Source organism: Octopus bimaculoides, chromosome 2 (assembly GCF_001194135.2).
Source record: "Octopus bimaculoides isolate UCB-OBI-ISO-001 chromosome 2, ASM119413v2, whole genome shotgun sequence".
Lineage (NCBI taxonomy): Eukaryota > Metazoa > Mollusca > Cephalopoda > Octopoda > Octopodidae > Octopus > Octopus bimaculoides.
The window spans coordinates 92,595,297-92,612,775 of record NC_068982.1 but is presented as its reverse complement, the minus strand read 5'-3'; the positions used below and the strand labels follow the sequence as shown (position 1 = coordinate 92,612,775).

Below are 17,479 nucleotides of genomic sequence, written 5' to 3'. Positions count from 1 at the left end.
CACAAAATGGCTGTTTAACCTTTTTATATTTATTATAAAATAAAACTCGTAAACCTGGGGTCTTGTAAAGTGGGTCCTCATAAAGTGAAGTATTACTGTACACACACACATACACACACACTTATATATACAGTTAATACTAGGATTAAAAGTACATGCAATGCAGTTCCTATCAGTACATGTGGTCTTGTCAAATGGGTATGTTTTACATTACTATGATTTCAACCTCTTAGGTTTTATACAACTTTAATGTTGAGTTTAGCTACCTTCATAGCCTTCCTGAACCTAAGGGCCAACTCCCCATATGGTGTGGCCTCTACAAACCATTACCCCTTGAAATATCTTTGTGTTGTACCACATGTTTATTCCATTTGCATTATCAGTAATTGTCTGTATTCTGTTCCAATGATTGCCTTGGTATCTAGGGTATGTTCCACTGGCATCCTTACCCATGATGTCATCTAACTTCTTCCCAACCACCACCCTGTACATTCTGACACCATCTCTCTGGTTGTAGCCAGAGAACTGCATATGGTGCATAAAGACCTGTTCATGTCTTTATAATATTTCACAAGAGTTGCTCAAGAGGAATATGTTATTCACTATCCTAACTAAATCCAGTATAAGTATGTTTATCTTATTATTTGTGTGATAAAGTTGAGTTCTTGTAAATAACATACCTGGAAACTATGTGTTGCATATAAAAGGAATGGAAGCATGGAACCTTGTTTGTACTATCTAACCAAAGTTCAGTATTAAGGACAGGGAGTCTTTGTTAGGGTGCTTAGTTGGGTAGCCTATCATTACTTTGATACTCTGATGGATAGTTTTAACTATGTGCTAAATGCTCTATCATTCTTCTCTTGGCTCCCTCGGTATCACTACTTGGTATTGTTCTAACTAGAATGTTGGTATCATCTACATATCTACAGTATAGTATTACAGCTATAAAGTGTTCATCTAGGAATTGACTAAATTTTTTGTCCCACCAGACTATAAAGAGGCCAGCCACATCCCCAGCAGCACCAACAACAATGGTAGCTCCTTGAACCTGCCTATATAATTTCTTACTGAACTTGTCTAAGTGGTTCAAAACAGTTCTTATACAAGCATCTATTGCATGTGCAATATATCTTTTACACCTGATTACTGTTCTCTGGATCCTGGATGGGTATAGTCCAGCCACTCCAGCATTCTGTGATGCTCTTCTATGCTGTCAGTGTGATGGTGAGTGGTCTTCCTCATTTGGGCCAGTGGGGACGAACTATATAAGTTATAGTTATCCAAGTAATCACTGTCATAGGTTAATCTTAAGAGGAGGCTCAGTTCCCTTGTGTTTACCTCATGAAACTCAACTTCACTCTTACAGATTATCTTCACACATTTCTCTACAGCAAAATCAACATCAATAGAATGATATCACATCCATCCTACCCACTACACAACCAACAGTTACATTCACTGATTCTGCTAAAGAGGTCTTCAGTGCTCATACAGACATCCAGGGACATTTCAGTGAGTGGTCACAGGACTTTCAAGAAGTAGGACAGTCTATAATTTCTGGAAATATTAGCCCCACCAACTGGTGGGGTTGGTGATGGTGATGGTGGTGAGGGGTCTACTCTCTTGTTATCAGAGATAGTGAAAGTTAATATATATATATATATATACACACACACATATCTTAATATATTATGTGTCAGTATGTATGTATGTATGTTGTTGTTATCTTTATTAGTTTAGAATGCGAATTTCTTTTTTCTACCAAATTATGATGAAGATATTGCACTACAGTATTGATACTCTCTAAAATTATTTACCCTCTGGTTGTCAGAGATTGTGTCAGTTAATGCTTTCATGACTATATTCTTACTTGATTACACTACCTGTGTGTTTCAAGCAATTTTCAATGACTCAGTGAGAGAGCTTCTGCACAATAATTTGATCTACTAAAAATAGCAGTAAAATCTCCTGAATGAACAAAAGAATGTTCTTCAGTAACATTTATTTAATATATATTCTTTAGAATATATATTAAATATGTAATGAAATATTTATAATATACTATAATGTAAGGCACAGGCATGTGTGATAAAAAGTTTGTTTCCCAACCACATCGGTCTGGGTTCAGTCTCACCACATAGCACCTTGGGCAAGTACCTTCTACTATAGCTCCAGGCTGACTATAAAGCCTTGTGAGTGGATTTGGTGCATGGAAACTGAAAGAAGTCCGTCAAATATAGAATGTGTGTGTGTGTGTGTGTGTGTGTGTGTGTGTGCACGCGTGTGTGTGTGTGCTTGTCTCTATGTGTTTGTGATTGTTCCTCACTATCACTTGACAACCAATGTTGATTTGCTTATGTTCCAGTAACTTAGTCATTTGGCAAAAGAGACCGATAGAATAAGTACAGGGTTTGATTCATTTGACTAAAACCCTTCAAGGCTGTATCCCAGTATGGCCACAGTCAAATAACTGAAACAAGTAAAAGATAAAAGATAAAAGATACTTACTGGACAGTTTAACAATTTCTGGCAAATGGTCTTTCTTGATGCATTTACGGGTGATACAGTTTCCATGAACTGTCTCATTCCAGTGGGATCCTATTTTGTGGCATTTATGGTCATGACCTTTGCAACCTGAAATATTTCAAAGATATATATCTAAATCAGGGGTTCTCAGACATTTTTTATCTATGGACCTATACAATTACTATTTTATTCTGGTGGAGCCCCATAACCATTCAATGTTTTAAAAAATAGTCTTATAGATACTTCTTTCAAAATTCCTATTTTGTTTTTCCTACACTCACTGGCATAAATTAGTAAAAAACATGTTGAACTATGTTAAGTGTTAGAGAAAGAAACCCAGCTGCTTCTTGCAATAAACACATCTAAAGCAAAATTTTTTCATGGACCCTTAAAATAATACTGTGGATCTCCAAGTTACTATTCCACTTGTGTGGACTCCCCCAAAATCTTTAATGGCTATCCTGGGGCCATATGGGGCCCAGTTGAGATCATTGATCAACATCATCAGCAGCAGTATTTAACATCCATTGTCCATGCTGGCAAGGGTTGGATGCTTTGACCAGGGCTGGTATGCTGAGGGGCTACACCAGACTTGTTTGATTTGGCTGGCTGCCCTTCCTAACGCCAACCACTCCAAGAGTGTAATGGGCACTTTTACATGCCACCAGCACAGATGCCACTTGCATGACACCAGTATCTGCCATGACTATGATTTCACTTGGCTTGATGGGTCTTCTACTGAAATACAGCATATTGCCAAAGGTCATGGTCATTTGTCATTGCCACCATGAAACCCAAAGATAGGAAGGTGCTTTTCATATGCCACTGGCACAGGTACTAGTTATGCAACACTGACAGCAACCACATTGCTTCTGTGAGGCCCAACAGTCGAAATGTGTTTTTTATGTGCCACCAGCACAGGTGCCAGTTATGTGACACCGGTATCAGCCACGACTACAATTTCACTTGGCTTGACACATCTTCTCAAGCACAGCATATTGCCAAAGGTGATCTACTGATTTAAAGTATAAGTTCCATTTATTTTATTTAAATTACTTGAGAGCATTGTTTATAAGTTTTCGCACCATCCTACTCTGGTGAATAGAGACGCAAATGGGTGACCAGTTCCAGTTACTTGAACTTGCCATGGTAATCTATCATGCCAAGCACTGAAAATGGTTTTGAAAATGTGAAGTTTTATTTCCAGCAAGATGGGGCACCTTTATACTACCATAATAGTGTTAGGGCCTATATGATGAGATTTTTGTCAAACAGGCAGACTGGAAGAAGAAGTTCAGTAGAATACTCTCTGTGTTCTCTAGACCTCTTACCACAAGATTTTTTTAAAGGGGCTATTAAAAGATTAAGTTTACAATACAAAACCAATGACAGTTGACAAATTGAGGGTAACCATTGAATGAGAATACAGATAAAATATCAAACAAAATGTTTCTTGAAGTTTGCAATTTTCTTATTTCCTGTCATCAGCAGTGCCTGGACTAGAACAGTCATCAGTTTGAAAATAGACATTCATAAAAATTTTAATTTTGTCTGTAATTTCTATTAAATTTAAAATGAAATATATCTTAATAAACACTGACTTTATAAACTTTCAAAGTATGCATACATTTTTTTTGTGGGGGGGGGACATCCTAATATACGAGTATGTGTGTTTTTATCTATAATATATAAGATGGAAGATGTGAGTGTGTGTGTATATATTGGCCACATTCTTCAGCTCTGATGACTTATCTTCTACTGTTTACACAAATCTTACAATGGAATACATAAAACCAGATTGGCTTCGTGACAGGGCTGTTCTTGCACCTACAAATGCAGCTGTCAACACTCTTAATCTACGACTAACTCAGTCAGCTACCTTCTCAAGAACGTTGTTACAGATCAGTTGACACTATTACCGACCCCTTGATCAGGTTACACACTTTCCAACAGAATTTCTCAACTCCTAAGATCCTCCAGTACTCCCTCCCCATGAACTTCACTGAGATAGATAGATAGATACATAGACAGACAGACAGACAGACAGACAGACAGACAGACAGACAGATAGATATACATGATGAGCTTCCACACAGTTACCATCTTGCAAATTCACTTACAAGATATTGGTTTGCCTGAAGCTGTACAAAACATTTGCCAAAGGTGCCACACAGTTGGACTGAATCCAAAACCAGGTGGTTACAAAGTGAATTTCTTGTCCAAGACCACCATGTCTATTCTTATAGACAACCAAGGTTACTATTGCTAGTGAGTTCTGTGTGCCAGAAATATAGTGTAATGAAAGAATTTGAATTGAAAAAGTATATCAACTTACGTAGTGTAACTTTCTTCAAATTGAATTTACCATGGTGATTTTCACAAGTATAGCCAATACAGTTTTTGGTCCAATGACTGCCAACATTTCGGCAAATAGCACCATCATCACAACCTAAAAAAACACAAACATATGTACAATATGAACATCAACATCATCATTTCACAAGCCAATGAGGAATCATTACATGATCAGTAGATCTGTTAGAAAGAGCAACCAAATTTTTGTCATATCACATCCTATTGTCTTAAAAAAAATGAAAAGACACATTGGATAAAATATTTGGGGCTTGTTAGATAAGGCCAGGCATGACTGTGTGGTAAGAAGTTTGTTTCCCAACCACATGGTTTTGGGTTCGGTCCTGCCTATCGTGTGTGTGTGTGTGTGTGTGTGTGTGTTCCCTTATTGTGACATCACATGATAGTTGTAAAATAATTGTCACTCTCATACAAGCAGTGTCATTCATTTCCAATATTCTATGATAACATGTCAGGTCATGGGAGAAATATTACTTCACCTGGAAACAGGTGAGGGTTGGTGACTGGGAGGGCATCTGGCCATAGAATATCTAACCCATGCAAGCATGGAAAAGTGGATGTTGAAACAATGATGATGATAATGATGATGAGTTACTAATTTGGATCTTAAGGAATTTTCAGCAAGTTGTATCATAAGGATTGATATCAAGAACAACTAGTCCAACACACCAGAATTATATTCAACCTTATATTAACCTGTTATGACTTTTGTTTGTCATACTTAATAAACTTTCTCTAACAGTTCTGCCAATCTACCAAGAGCCTTCCACACAGTTTACTAAATTCTGCTCACAAAGTCAACCTGAGGCTATGCAGGAAGACATTTGCCCATGGTGACATGCAGGAAGATTGAGCCTGGAACCATGTGGCTGTGAAACAAATTTATTAACAACACAGTTATGCCTCTACTCCTTGTTGCACCAATACATTCTTTCACCAGTATTCTTTTACTTGATTCAGTCATTTGACTGTGGCCATGCTGGAGCACCACCTTAAAGGGTTTTAGAAAAAAATCAACCTCAGGACTTATTCTTTGTAAGCCTAGTACTTATTCTATCAGTCTCTTTGGCTAAACCGTTAAGTTACAGCGATATAAACATACCAGCATTGGTTGTCAAACAATGGTGCGGGGACAAACACAGACTCACATACTCATAAATACATACATACATACATATATATATATATATATATATATATATATATATATATATATATATATATATATATGACAGGCTTCTTTCAGCTTCCATCTACCAAATCCACTCACAAGGCTTTGGTTGGCCCCAAGGCTATAGTAAAAGACACTTCCTCAAGGTGCCACTGTGTGGCACTTTGGGCAAGTGGATATTATCTTCTATCTGTTACCTTTTATTTGTTTCAGTTGCTGAACTACAGTCATGAGGGAACACCACCTTGAAGGGTTTAGTTGAACAAATCAAGCCCAGTAGATATGTTTTAAAAGTTTTGTATTTATTCTATTGGTCCTTTTTTGCCTAAGTGCTACATTACAGGGATGTAAACAAAGCAACACTGATTGTCAAGTGATGATTGGGACAAATACAGTTCAACCACAATGACACACACACTCACACTCACACAAACATACACATATATATACATATATATATTACATTTTACATATATATTAAATATTATGTATATACATATACACACACACACACACATATATATATATATATATATATATATATATATATCATCATCATCGTCGTCGTCGTCGTTTAATGTCCACTCTCCATGCTGGCATGGGTTAGACGGTTTGACCAAGGACTGGCAAGTCAGGAGGCTGCACAGGCTCCAATCTGATCTGGCAAGGTTTCTACAGCTGGATGCCCTTCCTAATGCTAACCACTCCGTGAGTGTAGTGTGTGCTTTCAATGTGCCACCAGTACAGGAGCCAGTCAGGCAGCACTGACATCGACCACACTCGAATGATGCTATTTAATGTGCCATCGGCACTGGCACCGGCCACACTCAAATGTTGCCTTTTATGTGCCACCAGCATGGGTGCCAGTCAGGCAGCACTGGCATCAGCCATGACTACAATTTCGCTTGTCTCAACAGGTCTTCTCAAGCACAGTAAATATCCAAAGGTCTTGGTCATTTGTCATTGCCTCTGTGAGACCCAACATTCAAAGGTTGTGCTTCACCACCTCATCCCAGATCTTCCTTGGTCTACCTCTTCCACAGCTTCCCTCCACTGTTAGGATGTGACACTTCTTCACTCAGCTGTTCTCATCGATACAGAACACATGACTATACCAGCACAGTCTTCTCTCTTGCACACCACATCTGATGTTTCTTGTGTCCAACTTTTCTTTCAGGGTGCTTACACTCTGTCGTGTATGCACACTGACATTACACCTCTAGCAAAGCATACTAGCTTCATTTCTTTCAAGCCTACACATGTCCTCAGCAGTCACAGCCCATGTTTCACCACTGTGTAGCATGGCTGTTCACACACATGCATCATACAGTCTACCTTTCAATCTGAGTGAGAGGCCCTTTGTTACCAGCAGAGGTAGAACCTCCCTAAATTTTGCCCAGGATATTCTTATTCTAGCAGCTATGATCTCAGTGCATTTACCCTCACTACTGACTTGGTTACCTAGGTAACGGAAGCTGTCAACTACTACTAGTTTTTACCTTTGGTATATGATGGAGTCTGTTTTCTGTACATCTTCAGTGTTTATTGCCCCTGTGCAGCTACCACACACAAAAACTACCTTCCCAGTTAACCTTCCTTTGATATTGTTGCATCTTTTATGTGTCCATAGCTTACACCAGGTACATCTTATGGAGTTTCTACCTATGCCTTTTCTATAGATCGAGCAGGGCCATCTACCTGAAGGGATTTGTGATTTTTCTGCCTTCCTACTTACTAAGACTTTGGTCTTTGCTAAATGAAATACTTACCAGATTGTATCACTTTAACCTTGTCTCTATGACAGGTAAATTTCACACATTTTTCTCCCCATTTTTCACCCTGCTGGTGGTCAACACCTTTGTGTGTACATGTGGAAACTGGAACAAAAATAAAAGAAACAATGATTAAATATTTGAAAGTAACATTCAAAACCACGAATAAATTTTTCATAATATTTATGGTGATGAAAGAACTGAAGATGAAGCTGAAGCTTTTGAGATACACTAACAATTATTGAGGGAACCTCTAGGTAGATGTTTAACCTCCAAGAAAGACCAGTCAAATCTCTTTAAATTATACCTTACCATCTTAAAAAAAATAAAGGACATACTAGATAATGTAGTCTCATATATTCCTAAAAAGACAGGATGATCAAGGTGGTCAAGGTTTAAATACCTTTGGTTATAGGTTTACTTGAACATAGCTAGCCTGATGCTAGACAGAAACAATTTTACAGTATCTAATTAATCTTTTTCTTTCTCTAAGTTCAAATTCTGTTGGGTCTCACTTCATTTTTGACATCTTCAAAATGTATCAAAAAGTTGTTTAATTCAGGGGTTTTCAAACTTTTTGACTTGCAGACCCCTTTATATTTCACTCTTTACCTTAAGGACCCCCTTATAAATGCTTATGAAATTTATACATAAATATTTGCTTAAAATAACATATATTTTTACATTTATTTATTTAACAGTATTTAACAAATAGGTTTATTGTCAATTAAAAGATTTCGATTAAAAAAACATATATAAAATCAAATTGCCCATAAAAAGTATTTACTGTCCACGGACCCCCTGTCTTGTCATTGCGGACCCCCTGTGGTCCGTGGACCACAGTTTGAAAACCCCTGGTTTCATTTATCAAGAAGTTGTTTAAACTATGTTATTAATATCCACCATTTTATTCTTTTAGTCCTGATAGGTTTGTAGTAGGAATATTCAGCAATCGCCCAATATCACAATTCATATTGCCTACATGATCCACGAAATCTGACTGATCACGTCATCACATCAAATAATGATTTTTTTTGTGTTTTGGCACACTTCATTCTGAACCTATCTTGCAGTATAAAGTCAGTACATCATGAACACTAAACAGAATTTTGGCATGTTGCAGAGAAAGCATTGACTGACACTGTAGAAGTTGGCTGACAGAGACAGCGGACTGCAGCTGACAACACAAAAACAATGAACAGTTGGAGGGCCTACAACATTGGAAGTCAGTAACCAATAAGCAACTAACCACACTTTATCTGATACTACAACAACACCAAGAACAAAAATTCCCTCGACGTTTTGTTGTTTATAGTAAGACAACTATCATTTTTAGTGCACGAAAAGAATAAATTGTTGTTTATCAAAATCTCAACAGACTCCAGTGTTTCTTTCCATAAACTAAGGTTAATAATTCTACCTTTTTATTAGATATCAAGTATGCTTTATTTTCAGTGACCAGCTTGCCTTTCTAAAGTTTATCTTTGTTATCTACATTGTATTTTTTCTACATATCCTGCACATAAATGTTTATAATTTTATGTACTTCATCTGTGTTGTATAAGGTTATACAGTTATTCAGGCTGAAATTAGAATATCTAATACTGGGATGAAATAATCCACAATCACTAACAAAAGTTTATCTGCCAGATTAAGTTTTGTGTTAGAATTATCAAGGAAACAATACACAGAAGCAATGGATTGTGGGTACTCAATGTGGTGACCAAACTGACCACTTTTTAAAAATGTAACATACTTTTGACTACAGTAAATGCATGTATATAAAGTAGTTAACCTGTATGATCTGAACACCCTGCACTCACCATACTGTGCCTTTGGTTGGGAGGCTTTCATTCGCTATTCACCCAGCTTCTACAATGGCTCCTTTTCACCAAACTAAAAAGTTTATATCACTTCCCAACAACTTTATCTAATTCGGTCACATCTCTTTCTCTTATTTCACATCTTTGCCAAACTGTGCAATTAACACTTTATCCAGTGTCAATTTCAATACCTAACAGAGGAAAGCTACTCACAATAGACTGGCATTCACTCCAGACAGATTTTTCTCTAATTTTTTTTTTTCTTTTTAATGCTATGAAAATCATAAATAAGCATCAGCTCCTTGGAGTCTTGTGGGAAAAATTTATTCTCAGCATACACCACACATAGCTCCTAATCTCTGATCATAACTCTGCTATATTATCATCATCAATAACAACTTTTAGTAAATATCTTGCATTATATTCATAAAATACTTACAGCTTATACTCAATACAGAGCAGAGTACAAGAAAACCAAACAAAAGAGCTCCCTTTTGGTTTAGCATGGTTTTATGATGCCAAAAAGATATTTCCAATTACCTGTAAACAAATAAAAAATGTAAACAATTTCAATTAAGATAGCATTGCAAGAGTTTAATAGCATAAATAAATAATGAGGAGGTTACAGAAAATATAAAGAAAAGACTTAAAGGCAGTTAAAAAGTCAGGAAGGTACACCTCCCATGAAGGGGAGACTCTCTTTACCATAAAACAATTCATCTTCTGAGAGGATGAACCAGCCTTCACCCTGAATAAATGAAATTCACAGCCCTTCACAAGACTAGCAAAGATCTTATAAAATATCAGCAATTTCCAAATGATGTATGGATCAAGAAGGAAATGGGGTCACATTGTAACAGGATAAAAAGGGCAGAATATTAGTACAAATTTCTGACACATTATGAAGTGTTGTATATTATCAGTCCACTAGAGGTGGGCCTTTACTTGTTCATTGTAATCCAAGAGCTCTAAGTGGTAGATTCCAGAATCTCCAGTTGTAAATAATACAGGAAGGAACTAACACAAATAAATGTTTAAACATTATATATATCTTGTTTTAAATATTGTTTTATACATTTTTATTTACTCCATGTAATCATCTGTGGCACTTTATATGAATTATTAATTCATCCCTTTATAACGATCTTTGGACACTGGGCCTCACTGAGGAAATTACAGGGGACCATGAGATGTGGTGATTTGCTGTACTTGATAAGACTCATCCAGCCAAGTAAAATCGCTGCCTCCCACATATACAGGCTTGTCCTTTCAGGTGCTGATGCCACTTAAAAAGGCAAAGTTGACCACAGCAGAATTTGAACACTGAACTTAAAGATGGATGAAATGCTGCAAAGCATTTTGCCTGGCTTGCTAACAATTCTGGCAGCTCACTGCCTTAATGATGATGATGATGATGATGATGACGACGACGACGACGACGACGACGACGATGACGGCGGCAGTGGCGGTGGCAGCGGTGGTGGTGGTGATACTGAAAGCAACACTCCTTGGAAATGCTTGTTTTGGTTAATTTTTCTGAGTTGTAGTGCACCTGAGCACTGTATACAATAAGTTCATTATTATTATAATTATAGAATACTTAGAAAAGTATTTCACTATTGAGGGAGCCACCTCAATTCACTGCTTCTGGATAGCTGTCATCAGTATTACACCAACGACAACAGATGGTGTGTGACAAACAATAAAATAACAATAATAATAATGGTTTCAAATTTTAGCAGAAGTTCAGTTATTTTAAAGGATGAGTAAGTCAATTATGTCAACACAAGTACTTTACTAGTACTTATTTTATGGATCCTGAAAGAGGATTTAAGAGGAAAACTGCGTATAAGAGACATCAGATGTTGTGTACAAGAGAGAAAACTGTTGGTGTAGTCACATGATGCATATGGATGAGGACAGTTGTGTAAAGAAGTGCAGAGCTGTAATTGTAGAGGAGCCAACCCAGGAAGTCATGGGACAAAGTGGTGAGAAAGGATCTTCAGATGCTGGACCTCACTGTGGAAATGACAAGGGGCTGGGAGTTTTGGTGATTAACAGTGCTTGAGAAAACATGTCAAGCCAGGTACAATTCGCTGTCATCCTTACATACAAGCTTTTCCTTTACAAGTGCTGGTGCCATGTAAAATGCACCAGTGCCAGTGCTACATAAGTGTAGCCTTTGCCAGTACCACATAAAAAGCATTCAGCAAAGTAGTTGGCATTAGGAAGGGCATCCTGCTGTAGAAACCATGCCACAAACAGACAATTTGGAGTCTGGCCAGCTCCCTGGCTGGCCAGCTCCTGTCAAACCATCCAACCCATGCCAGCATGGAAATCAGATGTTAAATGATGATGATGATGATGATAAGGATGATGATGATGATAAGGATGATGATGATGATAAGGATGATGATGATAATGATATATTATATAACAAATTTCACTCCTCTTGTCTTTGTATAAGCTGTCTTTCCCACCCCATACCTCTTTGTAAGCTCCCTGTTAAACAGTCTTTGTACTTTATTGTTTCTTTTTAAGCCTTTGAAGTGAATTTAAAATTTTTTTATTACTGTTATTATTATACAAGGTGTCTAAGGTGGCTTTCTGACAGAATCTTTAGCATGCCTGGCAAAATGCTAAGTGACATTTTGTCCTTCTTTATGTTCTGAGTTTGACTTTGCCTCTCATCCTTTCTGGGTTCAGCATGTTATACTACCCACTCCACTCAAAATTGCTGGCCTTCTGCCAGAATTGGAAAGAATGATTATTGTCATTACTGTTGATGTTGTTATAATTATTCAATAGTCTTATTTGTATTATGCATTTTCACTCTGTGAGTCATAGGTACGTACAGTGTTTTGTTTTGCATTTGTACTTTTTATTGCATTAAAAGTCATCTGTACAATATATGAACAGTGCCTTGTAGTGAATATTTCTAAATCTTGTAAGGCAACAAGCTGGCAGAATTGTTAGAACACTGGACAAACTGCTTAGAGGCATTTGGTTCATCTTTATGTACTGAGTTCAAATTCTGCCAAGGTCAGCTTTGCCTTTCATCCTTTCAAGATTGATAAAATAAGTACCAGTTGACCACTGGGGTCAATATAATTGACTTATCGCTTTCTCCAACATTACTGGCCTTGTGCCAAAATTTGAAATCAATATTTCAAAGTCTTGTAGTTTTGGTTATATATTTGCATGTTTTTTTAATCATTCCCAATGCTAATCATTTCTATCTTTAGCCCTTACATTCAAGTTATCTCCTACATATATGTTGATCTAGTCTCATAACAAACCTGGTATAGACATGCTGTCCTGCAGATATGTTGTCCTACAGTTATATATACTATGTTGTTACTTTGTTGTCCTACAAGTCCTTAAGGCTGTTAATCTACTCTCCCATAGATATGTTATCATATATACATGTTGCTCCACACATATATTACCCTCGAACAATGCATCAATATAAAGTGCTATAATTCAAGAGTTACATTAAAAGCATACCATCATGTTACAGGAGAAAGTTAAAGTGATGATGATGATGATGACTACGATGATGACGATGACAACGACAATGAGATGATAATATCTCTGAAAATAATGACAATAACCGTTGTGGTTATTTAACAAAAATGAAACTAATATTTCCATTTTGTGAAGAGGCTTGTTACCAAAGTCAGAACTGTTACATACCTGGAGTTTCTTCAGAAAATCTTTGATGAGGTTTTGCAGAAAGGCAAGTATTTTATAAGGTAAAAATCTGTGAGAAATGACAGCTGGTTTCTATAAATATCTTCATTATCTTCTAACCTTGTAAGTGTTACCAACTCTAAAGTAACTCTTATCAAAATACAATTTGCTAAAAAGATGTTAAACATTGTTTTATTTAAAAGATATTCAATTTTATTTTATAGTATTTTATTTCATGCTGTTATGTAACAACTAGTTTTCCATATTGTAGCTGCTGCTGCTGCTGCTATTGTTGTTATTGTTGTCTTTATCATTGTCATTGAAATTGTTGTTGTGTTGTTTGTTGTTGTCCTTTTACTGTCTAGACAACACTGATCAAGTAGACTTATGCTCATGCTGGTCGAATTTCGAGGTGTAACATATAGATTCTTTTATCTTAGATATAAATAATAATAATAATAATAATAATAATAATAATTGGTGCTTTGGGAACTGTAAGGAAAGATATAGACAAATGGTTGAAGGAGACTGGAATAGAGTGTCCTGTAGAGCTTCCTTAGAAAGTTTGCTTCTTTGGGGCAGAAAAGATTATCAGGAAAGTCTTAAGCACTCAAAAGACTATTGAAAGCTTGTGGATACCTAAGGTTACAGACAGTAACCTGCTACCCACATAAGTCCTACCAAGAATAAGATCAAGCCTGAGTCAAATCAATAATAATAATAAAAATAATGATAATAATAATAATAATAATAATAATAATAATAATAGTCATAATGGTTTCAAATTTTGAGCATTTTCAGGGAAGGGGATAAGGTGATTACATCAGCCCTGATGATCAACTGGTACTTATTTTATTGACCTAGTAAAGATGAAAAGGCAAAGTCAACCTTGGCGGAATTTGAACTCAGAATGTAAAGATGGATGAAATGCTGCTAAGCATTTTTGCCTGGCCTGCTAACAATTCTGCCAGCTCGCTATTTTGATGATGATGATGATGATGACAACGATAATGATGACAATGACGACAATGATGATGACAACGACGACAACAACAACGAAGACGACAACAACGACAATGACGATGATGATGGTAATACAGAAAACAACACTCCTTGGAACTGCTAGTTTTGATTTACTTTTTCTGATGAGTTGTAGTGCACCTGAGCACTGTATACAATAAATTCATTATTATTATTATTATAGAATACTTAGAAAAGTACTTGACAGCTAAAGGAGCCACCTCACTCCACTGCTCCTGGACAGCTGGCACCAGTATTACACCAACAACAATAGATGGTGTGTGACAAACGATAAAATAACAAGAACAACAATAATAACAATAATGGTTTTAAATTTTGTCACAAATTCAGTAATTTTAAGGGATGGGAAAGTCGATTACATCAACACCAGTACTTCGCTGGTACTTATTTTATGGACCTTCAAAGAATGGAAAGCAAAATTGACCTTGAGTAATTTGAAATCAGAATGTAAAGACCTGGAAGAAATGTCACTAAGCATTTTGTCCTGAGAGCAGATAGTTCTACCAGCTCGATGATGATAATTACAATAATGGTTTCAAATTTTGGAACAACGCCAGTAATTTTAAAGAAAGGAGTAAGTTGATTACATCAACTTCAGTACTTGACAGGTACTTATTTTATGGATCCTGAAAGGATGAATGTCATAATTAACCTCGGCGAGATTTGAACTTAAAACTCAATGAGCTGGGAAAATCAGTTAATCATTTTGCCCAACATGCTAACAATTCCGCCAGCTAGTCAATAATGAGTTTACTGTATACAGGGCTCAGGTGCACAACAACTCATCAGAAAAGGTTAAAAGCAAGAAAGTAGTAGTAAGTTAAGTAAAGAAAGAGAGCAATGATAGCCAAAGTGAATCCACTGCACACAGAATAAAACACAAAAAGATAGAAAAATGAACAATAAAAGAATCATAACGGGGAAAGGGTACAAAGGCACGTCAAAAGTAATATTGGCAAATTTTAGAAAGCATAGACTCTTTTAAGGATTCAGTGTCCTGAAGCTAAAATCTGACATGGGTAGTTTATGCTGTACTTCAACAATTCAGAACTTGATATGAATGAATGTCTAATTAGGTTCTGCAAATTATAACAAGGAAGTATTAATCTTATTTTTGTTGTTATTGTTGTTTAGCCAAGATCAGGCCTGAGTAAAAGTAAAGTTACCTTCTTGAGTCATACTGACATGAAGGGGCAGCATAGCATGTTTCACCTTTGTATAACCTACCACAGCTGCATGGGATGGAGTACAATCAGTCTTTGGTTATATTCTCTTCTATTGGTGGTTTTACTCGAAGGAGATATTTGCGAAGTGTTGTATTACTCTTGAATACTGTCCTGATGTCATATGACCCACATATCTTTTGTATCTTTTCAGAAAGGCCTTTCACGTAGGGTAGACAGACTGTGGACAGTTTATTGTTTTCATCCTCTCTTTTCTTCATAATTGGAGTGGATAGTATGTTTTGGGGGTAACTTTTGCTGGCCATACAGACTGGGGAGGTACTGAGGAGAACTGAGTTAAGTTGTCCAAGTGATGTGTATTCTGATGTCAAGGATATATGAGGTCCACTGTCAAGGAATTAGTCAACCCAACACTATAGTGGAAAAACCCTTTCCCAAGATGTTGTGCAATGAAATTAAACCTGAACCACATGATTGCAAAGTGATCTTCTTACCCACACAGCCGTCCTTGCACTCTATTAGATTGTATTTACTTTTATTGATCCCTCAAGGATCACAAATAAAGACAATCCAAACAGGGTTTGAACTCAGGGCATTGGTATTGAATATATGCTTGATGATGACTTTTTACATACAGAGTGTAACTGAGTTTCAGGTGATAGGGTAATTTAGGTGCTCTGTGTCACGTATTGGTATGACCTAAATCTTTGAATAACATACAATTGAACACAATATCTAAAGTGCCTATTAAATCCATGACAATATACAAAGGTGTTTACTTGCTGAACAGGCAAAAATAGCAGAGTTCAAATTAATGATATTGATAAAGATAATAACACACTACCACACATGAAAACACACACACACACACACACACACACACACACACACACACACACACACACACACACACACACACACACATGCACACACATACACACACACCTACACACTCTGATACTGATACACAGAGTGATAATGTAAGCAGAAAATGTCACCAAAAGCAAAATTAGATTAAATTAGAGATTAAAAGTTTTTAATCTAAATAATAATTTTGTTTTGTTTTCGCAGCAACAAAAAATATCAATAAGGATTTCTAACTTTGATCATAAATTTAGGGAAAGAATATAATCAAATAAACTACTCCTTGCCCCAATACTTGTTCTATTAACCTCCAAAGTTAACCATATACATGCACATGCTTCGTTTGGCTTCATGCTCTTGCTTGATGGGGCTGGGGATCATTCCAAGTTAGTGGTCCCAGAGGTATCCTCATGCGTAGAACTGACCAGGTTTACCAGTGCTCTCCATCACTGGTGGTCCCATGCCAGCCCTCTGCATTCTCCAAAGTGATGTCAAACCTCTGGACATCTTCTTCAGTCATATCCAACCGTCTGGCGCAGGGCCTGTCTGGACACCTCTTCCAACCCACAGCTGCTGCGTTGAATGAGTGTAAAGCCCTGGTAGGATAATCTAGTGGAAGATGGAGGATATGTCGCTTTTGATGAGTTGATTTTGAGGTATAATTTAGTTTTTAAGGTCAGGAAGTTTATGTTACATGATGTTTGTGTATATATACCTGTTAAAATATACAGGCAAAGATGATTTTGGTAAAATTTGAACTCAGAGCACAAAAGGGATGGAACTAGATGACACCCATAGCCTTTATCCAATACTCTAATAATTGTGTTATACCACCACCCATCTGTTTATAATTAATATATCATGAAGCAGAAGGCCCATTACATTGATTGCCAAAAACAAACAAAAAATACTGAACACCTGGCATGAAACTAATCAATATGTTATGTGAGCCGTATATTAGCCACTCATAAAAGACTTAATCATAATATAAATATATTACTAAAAATATATAGGCCATGTTATCACATT

At 36.6% G+C, this 17,479-nt stretch overlaps 1 protein-coding gene across 1 annotated transcript in view; it reads right to left on the bottom strand.

The window, feature by feature from the left end:
- The window catches only part of LOC106883995 (uncharacterized), a 14,413-nt gene extending 957 nt beyond the window's left edge, over positions 1 to 13,456 (bottom strand). The window contains exons 1-5 of the mRNA XM_014935158.2: positions 13,365 to 13,456; positions 10,108 to 10,208; positions 7,843 to 7,950; positions 4,865 to 4,978; positions 2,512 to 2,637 (exon numbers count right to left, since the gene is read on the bottom strand). Coding sequence (XP_014790644.1) covers positions 2,512 to 2,637; positions 4,865 to 4,978; positions 7,843 to 7,950; positions 10,108 to 10,174 — 415 coding nt within the window. The 5' untranslated portion in view covers positions 10,175 to 10,208; positions 13,365 to 13,456. The remainder of the gene's footprint in view (positions 1 to 2,511; positions 2,638 to 4,864; positions 4,979 to 7,842; positions 7,951 to 10,107; positions 10,209 to 13,364) is intronic.
- Positions 13,457 to 17,479: the final 4,023 nt, after the last annotated feature.